Below are 18,385 nucleotides of genomic sequence, written 5' to 3'. Positions count from 1 at the left end.
ACATGGTGGCTCACAACCATCTGTAATAAGATTTGGTGCCCTCTNTAATTATTTAATTATTTATTTATTTATTATGTATACAATATTTTGTCTGTGTGTATGCCTGCAGGCTAGAAGAGGGCACCAGGCCCTATTACAGATGGTTGTGAGCCACCATGTGGTTGCTGGGAATTGAACTCAGGACTTTTGGAAGATCAGGCAATGCTCTTAACCTCTGAGCCATCTCTCCAGCCCCTACAAAAATGTTCTTAAGTCACTGAGTGTAGTGGCCCACATCTTTAATCCCAACACTTGAGAGGCAGAGGCAGCTGGAACTCTGTGAGTTTAAGTTCCAGGACTGCCAGTGTTGTTACACAGAGAAACCCTGTCTCAAAAAAAAACCCACAAGAAAAAAAAAATCTCTTGAGTCAAGCATGATGGTACACACCTATAATCCAATACTTGGAGGTAGAGGCAAGAGAATCAGGAGTTCAATGTCACCTTCAACTCTGCACCAAGTTCAAAGACAGCGCGGTTATGTAAGATCCTGTTTTAAAATAAATTGTCCTCTGACTTACACATACATACATAAATAAATGTAAAATGTTAAGATAAAAAATATAATAAGAACAATAACTTTCCAGGTATCGACTTTGCGACTCGTAAGATCGCCAAGTTGTTGAAGCCACAGAAGGTGATCGAACAAAATGGGGATTCCTTTACCATCCACACATACAGCAGTCTAAGGAATTATCTTGTTAAGTTCAAAGTTGGAGAAGAATTTGAGGAAGATAACAAAGGCCTGGATAACAGAAAATGCATGGTAAGGCAGTAGGGTGTGACTAAGAGGTCGGGCTCTCACTTGGCATGCATGAAAGCCGGCTAAGATTTCAAGCACCCTATGGTGCTAGAAAAGAAAATAACATAGACGCGGGGCTGGAGAGACGGCTCAGCAGTTAAAAGCACTTGTTGCTCTTGTAAAGAACCTGGGGTCCAATTCCCAGCACCCACATAGCTGCTCACATCCTCCTACAACTTCAATTCCAGGGATGCCCTCTTCTGACATCTGTGAGCACCAGGCATGCACACAGTATATATGCATACATGTAGGCAACACATACAGACACACACACAAAATAAAAAATTTTGAAATGTAGCATAGGCTATCTATCAGTTTCACAAGGTTAGCTCGGCATGCATCCTACCTGATGATATTAGGGATCCTGCCAGAACAAAGCGTTGTTTTCTCTCTTCCTTCACGCAGAGCTTGGTCACCTGGGAGAACGACAAACTCACTTGTGTGCAGAAAGGGGAGAAGAAGAACAGAGGTTGGAGCCACTGGATTGAAGGGGGCCAGCTCCACCTGGTACCTACCACATTTGTTCTTTAGAATCTATTTTTGGCGGGGAGGGGAGAGTTTTTTGTTGTTGTTGTTTTTTGGGTTTTTTTTGTTTTTGTTTTTTGATTTTTCGAGACAGGGTTTCTCTGTGGTTTCGGAGCCTGTCCTGGAACTAGCTCTTGTAGACCAGGCTGGTCTCGAACTCACAGAGATCCGCCTGCCTCTGCCTCCCGAGTGCTGGGATTAAAGGCAGGCGTGTGCCACCACCGCCCGGCGAGGGGAGAGTTTTAAATCTCTATTTCTTTATTTTCATTCGTGTGAGTGTATACCTGCACCTGTGTGTGCACCACATGCATGCAGTGTGTGCAGAGACCAAAAGAGGGCACTGGATCCCCTTGGAACTGGAGGTACTGGTGGTTGCGAGCTGCCCAGTGTGGGTTCAGGGAGCTGCACCCTGGTCCTTTGCAGGAACTGTCAGCTTCTGTGCCATCTTGCCATCCCCTTGTTCTGATTCTCTATTACATGTTTTTACTATTTAAAAAAAATGTTGTCATAGCAGTATATTTTGATCATATTCTTTGTCCTTACCCAAATCTTCCCAGACTATTCTGTCTCCCTAACTACCTGATTCCATGTTCTTTCTCGGAAACCAAAATAAACCCAAAAGAGAAAGACAGGATGAAAGAAAGAAAGAAAGAAAGAAAGAAAGAAAGAAAGAAAGAAAGGAAGGAAGGAAGGAAGGAGGGCTGGAGAGATGGCTCAGTGGCTAAGAGCACTGCTTGCTCTTCCAAAGGTCCTGAGTTCAATTCCCAGCAACCACATGGTGGCTCACAACCATCTGTAATAAGATTTGGTGCCCTCTTCTGGCCTGCAGGCATATACACAGACAGAATATTGTATACATAATAAATAAATAAATCTTTAAAAAAAAAAGAAGCTGCTTTGGGCCTGTGAAGGGGAAGAATATAGTCAGGAAATAGGAATATAGATAAATAGATAGATAGATAGATAGATAGATAGATAGATAGATAAAAAGAGAGAGAGAGTAGGTGGAGTCAAGGAGATGCCATGTAGCTGCCTAAGGAGAAAGATGCCCTGGAACTTTACCGGTAAACCACGAGCCTTGAGGTAATATACAAAATAATAGGAATGGGTTAATTTAAGATGAAAGAGTTAGTTAATAAGAAGCCTAAGCTATTGGCCAAATAGTGTTGTAATTAATGTAGTTTCTGTGTGATTATTTTGGGACTGGGAGGCAAAGAAACAAATGAGCAATCTCCCACTACAAAATGGTACACCATCATGGGCCAGCTACATCCACATAAAACCTGAGAGAGCTTGGAATGAATTCTAGACACACACACACAGAGTTAAACATGGCTTCATGGTAGCAGCATTTTCTCAGGTGGGCTCTTTGCTGGAAGCAAGTAGAGGCACGATTCCTTTAAGAGAGGTCTTCCTGACTCAGCATTAGCAGCAAAAAAACTGCGTGACTTCATTAAGAAATGGCTTCCTGGTTCATGCTGGTGTTGGTGGCATAATTAGCTCTGGCTCTTTGGGAAGATCCTGCACTTAAATGGGTTCTTTGAGCAGTGTGTTACAAATTGCTTAATGGAAACATAGACCCTCTGTGTCCCTGGAGCTATGGGGGAAATGTGAATGGATATATGTATATTTAACTTAAAAATATTATTAGGAATATTATAACTTTTTTTAATTTAAAGTCTGACATAAGGAAAATCTTGATCTGTGTGAGATTATTTGAAATATGAATTTGTGGGTTTATCTTGAACCTGAAAAGTACTATGATACATTGAATTTGAAAAGACGTACTATTGTCATGTAATTTGTAAAATCCTTGTGAGCACATTATAAACAAGTTGGTAAGTCCTCTTCATCTGGCCTCTCACTTTTATTGATAATAAATTAACAATATACCTAACTAATACATGTTGTCTCGGAGCTAAAGGGACTTATTAAATACTTATTGACTGATACTGTCTTTCCAGATGGCTGATATTTCAAAAAGGATAGAGTCTCTAGAAGATGAATCAAAATCTCTTAAATCACAAGTGGCTGAAGTAAGTTAAGTTGAATTACTTTAATTGGTCTGTCACTTTTGAAGAACATTTATGTTTTCATGTTATTTCTATGATTAGGTATATTAGTGTTCTTTAGAGGAATAGAACTAACAGGGTGACATCTATAGATTCCCTCCCTCCCTCCCTCCCTCCCTCCTCGCTATTTAAGGGGGATTTATTAGAGTGGCTTATAAGCTGTGGTCCAGCTAGTCCAGCAATGGCAGTCTACCAACAACGAGTCCAAGAGACCAGTAGTTTCTCAGTCCGTGAGGCTAGATTTCTCATGAGATATTCAGTATACACCAGAGTCCCAAAGAAGTAGGCTCTGTTGCCAGTGAAGAAATGGACTTGCCAGCAAGAGTAAGCAGAAGCAAGCAAAGAGCAAACGCTTCCTCTTTCCATGTCCTTTAGATAGGCTGCTACCAGAAAAATGTGGATCTGGATTAAAGGTGGGTCTTTCTATTTCAAATTATTTAATTAAGAAAAACTACTCACAGTTTGCTTCAATTTTATTTAATTCCATATATAGATGATTACCAAGAATAGTCACACATTGGGTAATAAGATATTACGTTAGTATTTGAAATATAGGGAATCTTAAATATGCATTTGTTTTAACTTGAGTTATTTTCAATGAAATTTATTTTTCCCTGGGTAGATTTAAACTATGGCTGTAGCTGAGCACTCTTGAAGTTGTGTGTATATATGTAACAATAGTAAATAGAGTTGCTTCCTACAGTCTTGACGTTTAGGGTAGGAGACAAAGAGTAAGTAGTGTGGGATCTTCCTGGAATAAGTACTTGGGCACTAGTAAGCCTGGAAGAGAAGAGATGTCATCAGTGGTGGACTGAAGTCAGGACAGCTCCTGAAAGGCTTCCATTCTGGGTTCGGTTTGTATTCTAAAACCACAAAGTGGTCAGGCAAGCAGGCAAGATTTTTCCAGTGCTGATGTGGCAGTCAGCAGGTTGCTTAAGGCAACAACCCATTGTTGTTTCTTCAGGTCATTCTATACCAGGTAAGCAGGTAAAGCCATGCTTGGCAAATAGGCAGTACAAGCAGTACTTTAAATCATTAAATAAACCTATAAGTCAGTAGCTAGTAATTGTTCATTTCTGTCTTTCCTATTTCAGCAATTAACAAAACTGTCCGCATAGTACACGGAAGGTTCAATAATTTGCTCAGAGTCACATGGCAAATGAGCGGTAGGGTAGGATGGGGCCCTGGGTCGTGGTTTGTTTGTTGTGTCAAAGTATTGCTGGTTCTGCGTTTGCTGCTTTTAACAGTGACCTGTTTGGGTCTTTGCTTAAATTTTATGTTCTGTGGAGAATACATAAACATGAAACTTTCTGTTAAATTGTTATAAACTGTATATTTCTTTTACTTAGGTGAAAACTACCTTTAAAATATTTGAAATCAATGAAGAACGACTTAAGGGAGCAATAAAAGAGGCCTTGATTGAAAAATCTGAACTTGAGGAAGGCCAGAAGCAGGTTTGTAGTCTGTAGAGACTTAGATCTGAATTTAGCTTTCGAAGCTCTGGGTGCCTGGAGCCATGCGATGAATGAGCAGGCTTTTGAGAGCAGCAGTCCCCTGCGTACTTCTGTCTCCCGAGGGTCTAAGCGTCTTTCCCTCTCTTTTCTCCCACGAGAGAGATAAGCCAAGGCGGTCACTGGAGACGGGGGCTAGCACCACTCACAGGGGAGAATGCATTCCAGTCGGGGGCCCAGAGGAAAGGCGTTCTGGGAGCACGGAAGATGAAATGTAGCTTTCATTCCCATCCTCCTCTCACACAGGCACCTGCATGTATGTGACCCCCCTTTTCTCTCCCAGTACGATTTTTGGCATGAAAATTCTCTGTCTTCCTGCCCTGTTTCCTCCTCTTTCTTCCCTGCCTTCCGTTCCCTCCCTTGCTCCCTCTCTCCCTTCCTTCTTTTCCACAGTGTGCATATCGAGGTGTGCGTGCGCGTGCATGTGTGTGTTTTGTGTGAGAGTTCAAGTGTGCACAGGTCATGGCTTGGTGTTGGTCCTTACCTTCCCTGTTTGAGAGAAGACTGTCCTTTTTCCATTGTGTATGACCGCATAGGTAGTCTTTGTAGCATGATTAATAAAAACCCAGAGACAGAAATTGGGGTTCAACCTGAAGGCCAGAAAAGCAAAACAGCCAGCTGCTGGCTCTTACTTCTACCTCAGTCTGAAATGGTGATTCTGCCTTCAGGAATCTCAGAATGAGACTGTGCGTGAGACCTGTCTCCTCCTGTTTTATATTCCTCTCTAGTGCTGGGATTAAAAGTGTGTATCACTACCACCCAGTTTTTATGGCAAACTAGCATGGTTTATTGGGATTAAAGGTGTGTGTTTGGCTAATTTGTTCATTTAAGATTCTAGTATTATTATTTTATTTATATTTTTGGAGAAAGTCGTCTAGTGTAGTTCAGTGTGGTCTGGAAGGCACTCTGTGGTACTCAGTCTCCTAACTGCTGGGATTATAGGTATGTGTCACTATGCCTGCTGCCACCTCTTTCTCTTCCTTCTCTTCTATTTTATTATTTTTAATTATGTGTGTGTGTGTATTTTGGGTGTGAATGTGTGCATACATGTGCAGGTGCCTTTAGAGGTCAGAGGTATCAGATCTCCCACAGACCTCAAATTACAGGCAGTTATAAGCCAACCGAGAAGTGTAAAGGGAACCAAACTCAAGTCCTGCCAAGAACAGTAGGCAATCTTAACCACTGAGCCATCTCCCTTCCCTTCGTTTTTTTCTGGGAGCCATTTTTCTTGGGAACTTAGATTCTTTTGGTACAATAAGAATGTGTTCTGTGGGGCAATGGTGGTGTACATCTTTGATCTGATCCCAGCTCTCAGGCAGATCTCTGAGAATTTGAGGCCAGTCTGGTCTATAGAGTGAGTTCCAGGCCAGCCAGGACTACACAGAGAAACCCTGCCTCAAAACAACAAAGGCGGTGGGGGGGGGGGAAGAGAAAGGAAGAAAAGAACCTGTTCCATATTTCTATTGGGCTTCTGATCCCGAGGCTTCGTTTCACTCAGCTGCCAAGGATTCTGGTTTTCTCATCTTCAGCATTCTATTTCCTTTATCAAAGACTTGTTCTTTTGTGGTTCATTATTTTGATTAACTTTCTGATAACGAGGTACAGGAGGTAATTTTAAAAGGAGGTTGCATAGCTGAAAATGTCCTGTTTTTCATTTTTGAAAAAAGATTTTTTTAAAAAATTTGTTATTTTAATTATGTGTCTGTATTTGTGTGCATCTGTGGTCATGATTAAGGTGCCCACAGTAGAGGGTGTTGAATCCTCTGGAGTTGGAGTTGTAAGTGGCTGCGACTACCTTGATGGGGTGTTGGGAGCTGAAGTCAGGACCTTGGAGAAACTGCATGGTATTAACCACTCAGCAGTTCTCCAGCTCCTCGTCCTCTTTCATGTTTCTGCTATTTGGATACTCATTTGCTCCACATTTTTGTTTGCTTGTTTTTTGAGACAGGGTTTGTCTGGGTAATAGTCCTGGCTGTTCTGAACTCACAGTGTAGCCTCAAACCGGAGTTCTGTCTGCGTTTTTTAAAATAAAATCTTGACATTGTTGCATTGTCTTCTCTTTCCTCCTCTGGTCTTGAGACTGGAGTGCTGAGTAGCTTCTTCACAAGCTGTTGATACCTTTCTGTTGTCTTCAGCGCTCTGAGATGACATGATGGGCGGGCCACACTGTGTTTCTTTCATTTCTTGGACACTCATTCTAGAAACACCTCTTGATTCTGTGGGTTACTAGAATTATTTTATGTATTTATTGTGATAATTTAAATTTTTTATTTATTGATTTGTAGATGCGTGTGATTGTGTTAATGTGTGCATGTGGATACATATATGTAACTGTGTGTAGACCAGAGGACCTCTTGACATTGTCAGGAATGGATTCCTTTTTTTTTTTTTTTTTTTGAGACAAAGTCTCTCTATGTAACCTTGGCTACCCCGGAACTCCCTATGCAGATCAGACTGAGTTCCCCCTGCCTCTGCCTCCTGAGCACTGAGATGAAAGGTATGTGTTACTGTGCTGTGCTGGGTTCCATCCTGTTGAGCTGGCCTCAGGTGGTTGACCTACTTTCAATTATAAAGTAGTTGGTTGCGCATACCATTTCTGCCACTACTACACCAGCAGACATATCTTGTCAGGCAGGTTGTTATTGTAGCTTGCGTGGCTCACAGGTCGGTGACATTGGTGATTCCTTTTTCCCCCTGGCAGCATGCACAGCACCGTCCAGCACTATTGAAGGTAGCCAGCAGGGATGGAGCATCCAGCTAGATGTGTGCATAAAGACAGAGATGAGTGGCAGAACTAAATGCGTGTGTGCATGGTTAGAAGACAGGAGCAGGAGGGAGGGAGGAGGGACAGGAGCCATGTGTGTGTGTGTTCCTATGTGTTGGTATGTGCATATGTGTGCAGCCAGCCATGACAGCCAGAAGAGGGCATTAGACCCTCTGGGATTCTAGGCAGCTCTGAACCATGCAGGTTCAGGGGATCAAGCATGGGTGCTCTTAACTACTCACTATTTGTCTAGGCCCCAGTTCTTCTCTTTGTCCTACTTATCGCTGTTGTTACTGCTTCAAATCGTGAGCCTTTCTGGATTGTGTCAAATCATCTTATTTTCTACTTTCCAGCTGGCTCAGTCTATTGTTTGTAGACAGTAGACACAGTTGTGTCTCTTCTATTTCTCTAATTTTCTTTTCCTCATCTCTCTCCTTTTGGGGGGGGGGGTTGATGCCTTTTCCTTTTACAATTTTGTTATGCCATCTTAGATTTCAGAGAATGTGATAGTGACAATGCCTGTTGTAAATTTCTCGTGCTATAATCAAAAGTACCTCCCCTCCATGTAGCCCAGGCTAGACTGGGGTTATCTGCAAAATATCTGTTCCAGATTAATAGTATTCTTGAGGGTTACCTATCTTCAGATAACCCTGAGTAAAACAGCATGGTGACTAAAAATATATCATTAAGGTAAGTGAGCTCTGGCATATTATATGGAATACAAAGATAGAATTGATTAGACTTTCAGATAAGTGTGTGTCAGAAACCTTGTACTTGATAAAAAATGACCTTTTAAATCAGTTGGAGAATATTTGTTACTCCACAGTCTCCTGTTTTAAAAGTTCTTTACAAAAGGGAACCACATCTGACTTCCTTTTTAAGTAGTAGCCCTACCTTCGTAGTATCATTTAATGATACATCTAAACCTTTAAATAAATGTATCTAAATATGTGTTATCTCTCACATCCTCGTTATTGTTTTCATATCAGCTTTTACAGGAAGCTGAAGCAGTGAAAGAACAAACGAATGAACTCGATAACCAGAAAGTAACATTCGAGGAATCCAAAGTACAGGAAGAGCAAGTTCTCAATGAAAAAGAAAATCAGATCAAGGTACTGGCTCTTTGGTTTTAGTGGCTACTTGGCCACAGTTTTATACTTAATGGAAATTCAAATACTGTTAAAGCTCTTATTGCTGTTGTGTCTTTTGTCACATCCATTCTTGAAGATACACAGGTTTGTGATATGTGTGCTAACACTCCATGTCTTTCTCCTCCGGGATTTTGGCCTGCTATTTATCAAGACAGAAAATGATTTTTACCTCTTCTTGTTATGCTGATATCTGCTACTGTTGGTTAAGAAAACGCTGAAAAATTGTTTGTAGTTTATATGTATTGACTGAATATTCTTACTATTGCTACTAAGTTTGTGTTACTTATTTCGTTGATAAAAAAAGCTCCCCTCCTCTTCTCTTCTCTCCTCTCTTTCTTTTGAATGCAAGGTATTCCATGAGGTAGTCCTGGCTTACCTGAACTCACTTTGTAGAGTAGGAGGGCACAGAGATCTGCCTGCCTCTGCCTTTTAAGTGCGGGAATTAAAGATGTTGTACTATGCTCAGCAAGTTTTGCTTTTTATTTTTTAAGGTTTAATAGTAAATTAATGTTGCAGTTTCACAAATAAGTATTTACATACCTTAGTGGCAGCTTGCAAATTAGAACACATGAGAAATTTATGTGGATTGATTTAAAATTTCTTTATTATATTTTAAAACTTATTTGTGTATGTATGTGTAGGGTATGTGCACGCCAGGATGTGTGTATGGAGCTCAGAGGACCGCTTTTGGGAGGCAATTCTCTGTCTACCATGTGGGTCCTGGAGTTCAAACTGAGGTCATCAGGTTTAGTGGCAGATACCTTTACCTGCCAAGCTCTCATTGGCCTGGAATTGCATTTTAAACTATTGCTAAGTTCTAAATTCTAAAGTTATTAGCACCAGTCACTACTTTCTTTCTCTTTTCCCTTTTTGCTCAATGTCAGTCACTGATGGAGAACCTGGTAAAGATGAAAGTCTGGACTGCTGTCCTCGGAGAAAACGCAGCACGTGATGGTAATCTCAGTTTGGAAGTGAAGAATGACCTAGAAAATGCTGCGCACTCAGGTATGGTGGCTGGCGCCTTGCGTCCTCTTCATTCTACGTGTGAGCTGTGCTCCTTGTACACTTGTACTTGGCACATTCTGTCCATCTGCCCGAAATGCCATGTGTCATACGTCTCTTCATTACAACACTTAGACTTGGATCATAACCACTCTGGTGCCTATCTTTATTGCTAGTCACATGGGTGTCAGAATAGCTGTAATTCAGAAACCCTTTGCTTTAGACAGATTATAGTACGTTAATCTTGGCCACAAATTGTGACTGCACTTGCTGGTTATATTGTGGCAGTCACAAAACGAAGGTTCATTTAGCTATTTACTGTATTTTCAAACCAATTCCTTTGACTCATTAAATTTTAATTTGAAAAGAGTACAGAATAAAATTAAAAACATTAAAAATAATCCCAGAATGTCGCATGTACCCTAGGCTTAATTCATTTCAGCAGTAATTCCTTTGTTTGCGTGTTTTATTTTTTCAAGATAGGGTTTTTCTGTATAGTCCTGGCTGTCCCAGAACTCACTGTATACACCATTCTGGCCTTGACTCCCTCTATAGATCCTGCCGTCCTTGAACTCAGAGATCTGCCAGCCTTTGCTTCCCAAGTGCCTTTAAAAGTGTGTGCCACCACTGCCCAGCTGCAATGGTGATTCTTTGAGCTTTGTGTCCCCTGTCTCGACTCCCTGACCTGTTGTATGATGAGTAGACTTCTCAACTCACAGACATAGTTTTCAAGTTGTCTAGTGGGGACCTAAAACTGTAGGTAGTGCTGAGTGAACCCCTTCTGTGTACTGTGCCCTCTCCTGTTCTCTTGTACTTTTAGAAGTTTATTACTTAGCCACAGTAAGAGACTTAGAGAATCAATAATAAACTAGGATACTTACTGCAGTATACTGTTAGGAGGTGATGGGACAGATTGACTGAGATGACTGAGTAATGAACAGATTGCGGGCGGGTCGCTTCTCAGGCAGGAAGCAGCAGGACAGTGGGAGATGGCCTTATGCCACTGAGGATCACAGGCAATATAGAACTTAGGAATTGTGTGTTTTAAAGTTGTGATGAAGAGATGTAGGACACATGGGACAAAGAAAGAGGCGGCTACAACTCTGAAGAGGTGAAGGAAGATCTACTGGAAAGTCCAGCTGTATGAGGTGGTGGGAGTGCACGGCATTTCGGGCGGATGGACAAACTGCTCCTAAAACACATAACGGGAACTGTTATATTTTTAGTTTTTCATTTTTACTTTATCATATAAGAAATAGTTTTCTTTTAGAATTTATGCTTAATTTTGAGCCATGGTTCACTACTACTTTGGATGCTGTAATGCCGTAAGCATCTAACATAGTTGAGTCTGTGGCCAGTGTTTAGATAGGACTATTCAGTTCTTGTTGGGACTCTGTAGTACTTTGTTTTTAATGTTTAGTTTGCTGAGAGGAGGTCACTCTACCTTATACAAATTATTAAATTTATTTTGATGACTGTTTTGGTGAGACAGTATCTCATCATAGCTCAAGCTGGCTCAAAATTCACTCTGTAGTTCCCGTCTGGCCTCAAACTCATGGTAATGCCCTTGTCTAGCTTTGGAGTATTGGGATTGAAGGCAAGAGGTGCTAAGCTCAGCTCCAAGTTGTTCACTGTGGCAAGAAGAGGGGTTGTAAGACTAGCTGAGGAACTAATACATTTATTTTGATGTCCTCAATAATTATAGTTTTATTTTTCGCTGTAGGAATTCAGCTGAAGGGAGCTTTGGATGAGTTGATTAATGCTAGTAAGGTTTGTATTATCTTGTAAATATAAAGATGATGGGGAGGACCTACAGCAGGGATTAAATATCTCTGCTCTTAGTAACTAATTTAAAGATTGCTTTTAGTGCTTCCTTATAAGGTTATATGAGAAATGATTAGAATTTTCTATTTTTGGCTGATGAGAAGCCAAGGACAATGGCACTGGGTTTTGATCCTACTGCATGAACTGGCTTTGTGGGAGCCTAGCCAGTTTGGATGCTCACCTTCCTAGACCTGGATGGAGGGGGGAGAACCTTGGACTTCCCACAGGGCAGGGAACCCTGACTGCTCTTCAGACTAGAGAGGGAGGGGGAGAGGAGTGGGGGGAGGGGGAGAAGAGAGGGGGGAGGGGGAGGGAAGTGAGAGGATGGGGAGGGAACTGGGAGGCGGGGAGGAGGCAGAAATTTTTTCAATTAAAAAAATAAAAAGAATTTTCTATTTTTTAGATTAATTTATTTTATCTGCATTAGTGTTTTGCCAGCACGTATGTCTGTGTGAGGGTGTCATATTCTCTGAAACTGGAGTTACAGACAATTTTGAGCTACCTTGTGGGTGCTGGGAATTGAACCCGGGTCTTCTGGAAGAGCAGCCAGTGCCCTTAACCACTGAACTGTCTCTCCAACCCCTAGAGCTTTCTTTTTCAATTGCTTTTTTCTGTTAACTTTTAGAAATTCACATAATTATAGAATTTAGAAAAGTTTAAGTTCTGCACTCATTCCTTCAGTTACAGATGCTTTAAAATGTTAACGTATTTATCTCATAGTTCCTCTGTGCAGTGTTTTCTTCTGGTTTATTCCTCTCCCTGTTCTTCCTAGCCTGAGTGAGAAGTCCTGGTGGTGTGGTGTGAAGGCCGCGTTAGCACTGCACCAATGGCTGCGTGTTTAGCATGACATCATCAGAGGGAAAATAGCTGCAGTGCAGTGTGGGGCGGATTGGGAGATGTGTGTGTCTTTTATAGCTGATTATTGCTTTTTTCTTCTTTCTTTAAAGTTGAGTGTGTCTTTAAAAGCCTTGGAAGGAGAAAGAAACCAAATTTACACTCAATTATCTGAAGTAGAGAAAATAAAAAAGAATCTTACAGGTAAGGTTTTCTCAATGGCTTTTCTCCTTAAAGAGAATGAATTACTGAGAGTTTTGCTGTTGTTGGTAAAGGCATTTCCATTTCTCTTATGTTTATGAAATAGTTTTTAAAGCGTGTAGGGCTGTGGATTATGGTGCGTCTGAGTTAGGGTTTCTATGCTGTGAAGAGACACCATGACCATGGCAACTCTTATAAGGAAAACATTTAATTGGGGCTGGCTTACAGTTCCAAGTTTTGGTGCCAGTAAATAATCTATATACATAATTTAAAGTAGTAGACCATACTTGTCCCAAGATCAGTCTTACAGTTGTCATTGTCGTTTTAGTGACACACAGGCAGACATGGTGCTGGAGAAAGAGCCACGAGTTCTACATCTAGAACTGCAGGCAGCAGGAGGAGCCTCAGTGACAGCTTCCTCCAACAGTCACACCTCATAATAGTGCTGCTCGCTGCCACCATGCAGTAGTATATGTTTGGTATAGTTTTAGATCATAAAAAGTATCAAATTTAAAATTTTCTTTTTTTTTTTTCTTCAGTTTTTTGAGACAGGGTTTCTCTGTAGCTTTGATGCCTGTCCTGGGACTAGCTCTGTAGACCAGGCTGGTCTCGAACTCCCAGAGATCCGCCTGCCTCTGCCTCCCAAGTGCTGGGATTGAAGGCGTGTGCCACCACTGCCCGGCTAAAATTTTCTTTACAGTTGTTTTTTTCAATTGAGAAGTTGATTTTCAGTAGTGGCTGATGACCGATGACTTGAAACATTTCTCTAGAGCGTATCAGAAGTCTGGAGTCTGAGAATGCATCTCTGGAGTCAGAAGGCATGCAGTTGGAAAACGAGAAGCAGAAGCTTCAGCACAAACTCAAAGTGTTGACTGAACTGTACCAAGAAAACGAAATGAAGCTTCACAGGTGAGACGTGTTCAGTGACTCCATCAGGTGACACGGAAAGTGGCTTCACAGTCTGTTACATGTTCAGGGCCTTAAACATGTAATCATTGGACCTTATCAATTCGATTGCATCATTCACTTTTAAGAATGTTCTTTCATCTTGAAGCCTGTTTTTCTTCCTGGAAGAAAATGTAAATGATGTTGGAGTTTCCAAGCTATCTCGCAGATTCCTTAATTCCTTAATGTCTTCAAAGCATTTATCAAATTAACACCTTAAACTAATGCAGACAAGCTGGGTCAAGGAATCTGAGAGATGTCTTTGAATGGAACCGCCTGGCGTATGTAAAACTGATTCCTTTCTCTTCCACAAGTCAGACTTGCTCAGTGCTCCTTGTTCTAGATAGGAAACGGCAGGATCCTGTGCCTTGAGCGCAGGGCAGCTGCTCTCATCATCCAATGCCTCTTGTGCGGCCCATGTTTGTCTCACCAGCAAAGCTTGTCGACCCTCTGAACCTTTAATCTGTTGGCATTTACCCTCCGTCTGTGCAGTGGTATGTGCAAATTCCTTTGTGGGCTGCACCGGTTCTGATGTGTTTTTAAAAGTGTAGTTGATTATAGTTATTATATACTTTAAGAGAAATAAAATATTTTTGTTTTAAGGAAATTGACAGTAGAGGAAAATTACCGATTAGAGAAAGAGGAAAAACTTTCCAAAGTAGATGAGAAGATCAGCCATGCGAACCAGGAGCTGGAGACCTACAGGTATGAAGTTCTCTTTCTTGTGGGATGCTCAGCAGCAGGAGTAACAAAATGGCATTTGTTTCTGTGTTTGTTTTGAGACAAGGTTGCTTTCTGTATCCCTGACTGACCTGGAACTCACTCTGTGAACCAGGCTGGCCTTGAACTCAGAGATTCACCTGCCTGTGTGTTGGAACTGAAGGTGTGTGCCTCTACCACCCAGTGGATTGGCTTATTTTTATTTCATTACTTGGCATTTGAATTTCTTGGTATTTTGCAGATATTCAGAAAATATAAAAAGGAAAACGTTTTCTTTTCAAGGACTATATATATACATATATACTTTAAATATATATATTTAAAATATAGACATATTTTATGTTAATGTTAAGAAGCTTGTAAATATGAATGCTATGTGGTAGCACTGGGAGGTGGAACGGAATGATCACAAGATCAGGGCCAACCTTGGCTAAGAGTGAGTTTGAAGTCAGCTTGGACTACATGAGCCCCTGTCTCAAAGAAGGAAATAGAGAGAGCAGTTTAATTAAAGCTTATTCATTGGGCTTTGTTCAAATGGGGAAGAATGAACACAGTATTAATATTCAGTAAGTGTGCCACTAAGTGTACAAGGCACACTTAGCATTTAGTAAATGCTAGCTATGGCTTTTTGTTCAGTCTGTAAACAGAGACCACATTCATTTCCCAGCTGCCCAGACCTGAATATTCATGCAGAAATTAGATTAATTATAACACTGTTTGGCCAGCTGTTCAGGCATATTCCTAGCTAGCTCTTACATCTTAAGTTAACCCATTTCTAATTCGTATTTTACCACGAGACTTGTGGTTTACCATTAAGGTTCTAGTCTTTCTCCTTCAGCAGCTACATGGCGTCTCCCTGACTCCACTTTCTTTCTCCCTGCATTCAGTTCAGTCTTCTTGCCTACCTATATTCTGCCCTGCCATAGGCCAAAGCAGCTTCTTTATTAACTAATGGTAATAAAACATATTCATAGCATACAGAGGGGCATCCTGCATCCAGTCCTCAGTGGATATAAGGAGGCACTGGAATGTCTGTTAAGAAGCACACTGCAGCAATTTGTCATAGAACATCTCTTTACCTAGGGGAGAGTAAACTTGCATTTTGTCTAAAAGGAAAAATTGCTTTCTTTGTTTCATAAAGACAGTTAGTTATGTTTTCACCTTTTAAGAGTTCCTCTTCTGTGCCAGGCGGTGATGGCACATGCCTTTATCCCAGCACTTGGGAGGATTTCTGTGAGTTCGAGGCCAGCCTGGTATACAGAACGAGTTCCAGGACAGCCAGGACTACGCAAAGAAACTCTGTCTTGAAAAACAAAAAAAAGTAAAAGAGTTTCTTCCTTGGGACTCTGTCAAGATTACAGGATCTGAGTTAATCTTGTGGAATTCCTTGTCCTGAAAATGAAAACCTGAAGATCAGGCGTGGTGGCATTGCCCGTGACGCCTTCACTTAGGATGGAGAGATAGGAAGATTATAACTGGGGTCGAGGCCAGGCTGGCTGAAGCCTTGAGGATTATATGTGATTATTTGTGATGTTGTTTGAGCCCCACTCAAGCAGTAGTGCTCACAAGGGTTAGCTGAGGTTAGAATTAGGGGAGGGAAAGATGCTCTTTAAAATCCTCAGCGTCGACAGATGAGTCTCGGGGTTATACCTAAGGTAGAACTCTCTGTATTCTTGTAGCCATGTGCTCTCATTCCTTATGTGTTACCACTTGTTCCTTATAGACAGCGCGCCAAGGATCTCGAAGAAGAGATGGAGAAAACAGTCCACTCTCTTCAAGGACAGGTACGTGTGACCGCTGTGCACACAGCGAGAGCACTCTGACTCTAGAGTGGCTGCAGGACTGTAGCTTCCATCCCTTCTGAGGTGTTTCGTAAACCTGTGAAAGATGCTGAAATCCAAAAATTCCAAGACTTTCCTTTCTTTGGGAATGAGGATTACGTAGCCCAGATAATGCCTGTCACCACTGCAGTCCCATGTTGTGCTTGTTATCTGTTCCTTGGAAACTCTCATAGTTGATCATCACATGAGGTTTGTTGGCATTAAAGAAATTTTTATCAGTTTTTGTTTAACAGTTGAGTAGAGCAGATCATACGTATACATGAGAGTATGCTTTCAAAATGCTTGTTCTGCTTCAGAGATTCCTGGGCAGTTTGAGTTTATGGTTTGTGCCCTAAATATTAGTGGTGGGAATGAATGTTTTTATTTAGGAATAATTTTAATAATTTTATTTAGGAATAAATTTAATTTAATATTTTTTAGGTTATTTCTCATGAGAAGAAAGCACATGATAATTGGGTAAGTTTTAAGTTCTCCTAAAGCCCTTTTGTCAAATTCCTTTCAGGAAATATACTACTCATTGTAGATTAGATAAAAATATAGGTAGTATTTAAAAAATAATCACTTTATTGATTTTATTAATTTTTATCAGTGATGAAATCATGTTACAAATAGAGATTCATCTGCCTCTGCCTCCTGAGTGCTGGGAGTAAAGGTGTGCACCACCACTGCCCGGCCAAAAAAAAATCTTTTCTGATAGTACTAAAATATATTTAGGCTATGTTTTCTGTGAATGTTTAGTTTATTCATTGGCTAAAATCAATTCTCATGTGTGTCTCACAGTTTTAAGTGAAAGCAAATTTGAAAGTTGAGTTCCTTTGATTTCTAAATAGTTATAGAATGTTAGTTCTTGTCTACCTGTGTATGGTCTACCTAGTAAGTTGTTCCTTTGATTTGTGAATGGTTGTACAATGTTAGTCTTTGTCTACCTGTGTCTGGTAAGCTCACTTCCTGCATTTGATCTATCTAATGTTTCGTATATGCTGCATCTAATCTGTGGAGTCCACAGAATGGCTGTGAAGCATGCACAGCACCATATGTTTTGCCTTTGTTAATGATTATTTGGGAACATTGCATGTTCTTGGTATTTATTATAACTAAGCTGGGCATGGTGCTCACGCTCCTAACAAACACACACACACCACAAACACTTGCACTCAGAGTCGTATGTGTGCATACACATTAAAACTACTTAGTGTTTGCACATTGTTTTTTTTTTTAAGATTTATTTATTATGTATACAACATTCTGCCTCCATGTATGCCCGCATGCCAGAGGAGGGCGCCAGATCTCATTACAGATGGTTGTGAGCCACCATGTGGTTGCTGGGAATTAAACTCAGGACCTTTGGAAGAGCAGCCAGTGCTCTTAACCACTGAGCCATCTCTCCAGCCCTGCACAGTGTTTTATACTTAATAGATGTGTAAGATTCACTGACTGTATTTAAGTTATTAAAAATATGAACTATACTGGCACCCTGTGAAGCTGTTTTAGACTTTTGATTGGGCATAATGACCATCCATTTCCATTGCCGTCATGCCTCTTAGGACTGGATATTTACAACACCAAATAACTTTAGGCCCAGACTTTGCATTTTAGTAGCAATCTACATTAGCAAGTGCCAATTAAACTCCAGCTTTATGTTCATTCCCTTTTTGAATAATTCTCTCAATTTAAAGTGTGTTATACCGACTCGTGTCTGTTTTGGGTTGTGATATTACATGCCATCATGCTGATATTTGTGCTGCTCTTGTCTTGAAGTTTAACTATATAGATATAGTTTCAAAATGTATTATTTTCTTCAAGCTGGCAGCTCGAACTTTTGAAAGAAATCTCAATGACTTAAGGAAAGAAAATGCTTTTAATAGACAAAAGTAAGTATTCATGGGGACACTTTAAAAGCTTCAAAGAATTTTAATGCTTATATAAGGTTAAATTTTAAAAGGTTTGTAGTAAATCCACATAATCTGCTATGAAATATTGTTGGTTTTAGCGGGTTTGAAGGTTTTTTTTTAATATTTATTTATTATGCATGCAATATTCTGTCTGTGTGTGTGTCTGCAGGCCAGAAGAGGGCGCCAGACCTCATTACAGATGGTTGTGAGCCACCATGTGGTTGCCGGGAATTGAACTCAGGACCTTTGGAAGAGCAGGCAATGC

General features: G+C 40.7%; 1 protein-coding gene across 8 annotated transcripts in view; it reads left to right on the top strand.

Annotated features, from left to right (window-relative positions):
- Positions 1-18,385, top strand: part of Mia2 (MIA SH3 domain ER export factor 2) — a 47,518-nt gene that overhangs the window by 13,176 nt on the left and 15,957 nt on the right. For all 8 annotated transcript variants that reach the window (XM_050138789.1, XM_050138784.1, XM_050138786.1 and 5 more), the window contains 11 exons: positions 3,328-3,399; positions 4,785-4,889; positions 8,700-8,822; positions 9,746-9,866; positions 11,587-11,633; positions 12,635-12,725; positions 13,493-13,631; positions 14,271-14,372; positions 16,111-16,171; positions 16,649-16,684; positions 18,032-18,099. In XM_050138789.1, coding sequence (XP_049994746.1) covers positions 3,328-3,399; positions 4,785-4,889; positions 8,700-8,822; positions 9,746-9,866; positions 11,587-11,633; positions 12,635-12,725; positions 13,493-13,631; positions 14,271-14,372; positions 16,111-16,171; positions 16,649-16,684; positions 18,032-18,099 — 965 coding nt within the window. The remainder of the gene's footprint in view (positions 1-3,327; positions 3,400-4,784; positions 4,890-8,699; positions 8,823-9,745; positions 9,867-11,586; positions 11,634-12,634; positions 12,726-13,492; positions 13,632-14,270; positions 14,373-16,110; positions 16,172-16,648; positions 16,685-18,031; positions 18,100-18,385) is intronic.

Source organism: Alexandromys fortis, unplaced genomic scaffold (genome assembly GCF_014885135.2).
Source record: "Alexandromys fortis isolate MF-2015 unplaced genomic scaffold, M_Fortis_MF-2015_v1.1 scaffold_35, whole genome shotgun sequence".
In the NCBI taxonomy this organism is placed as follows: domain Eukaryota; kingdom Metazoa; phylum Chordata; class Mammalia; order Rodentia; family Cricetidae; genus Alexandromys; species Alexandromys fortis.
The sequence above is the reverse complement of the archived record's forward strand: the minus strand, read 5'-3'. Positions and strand labels throughout refer to the sequence as shown.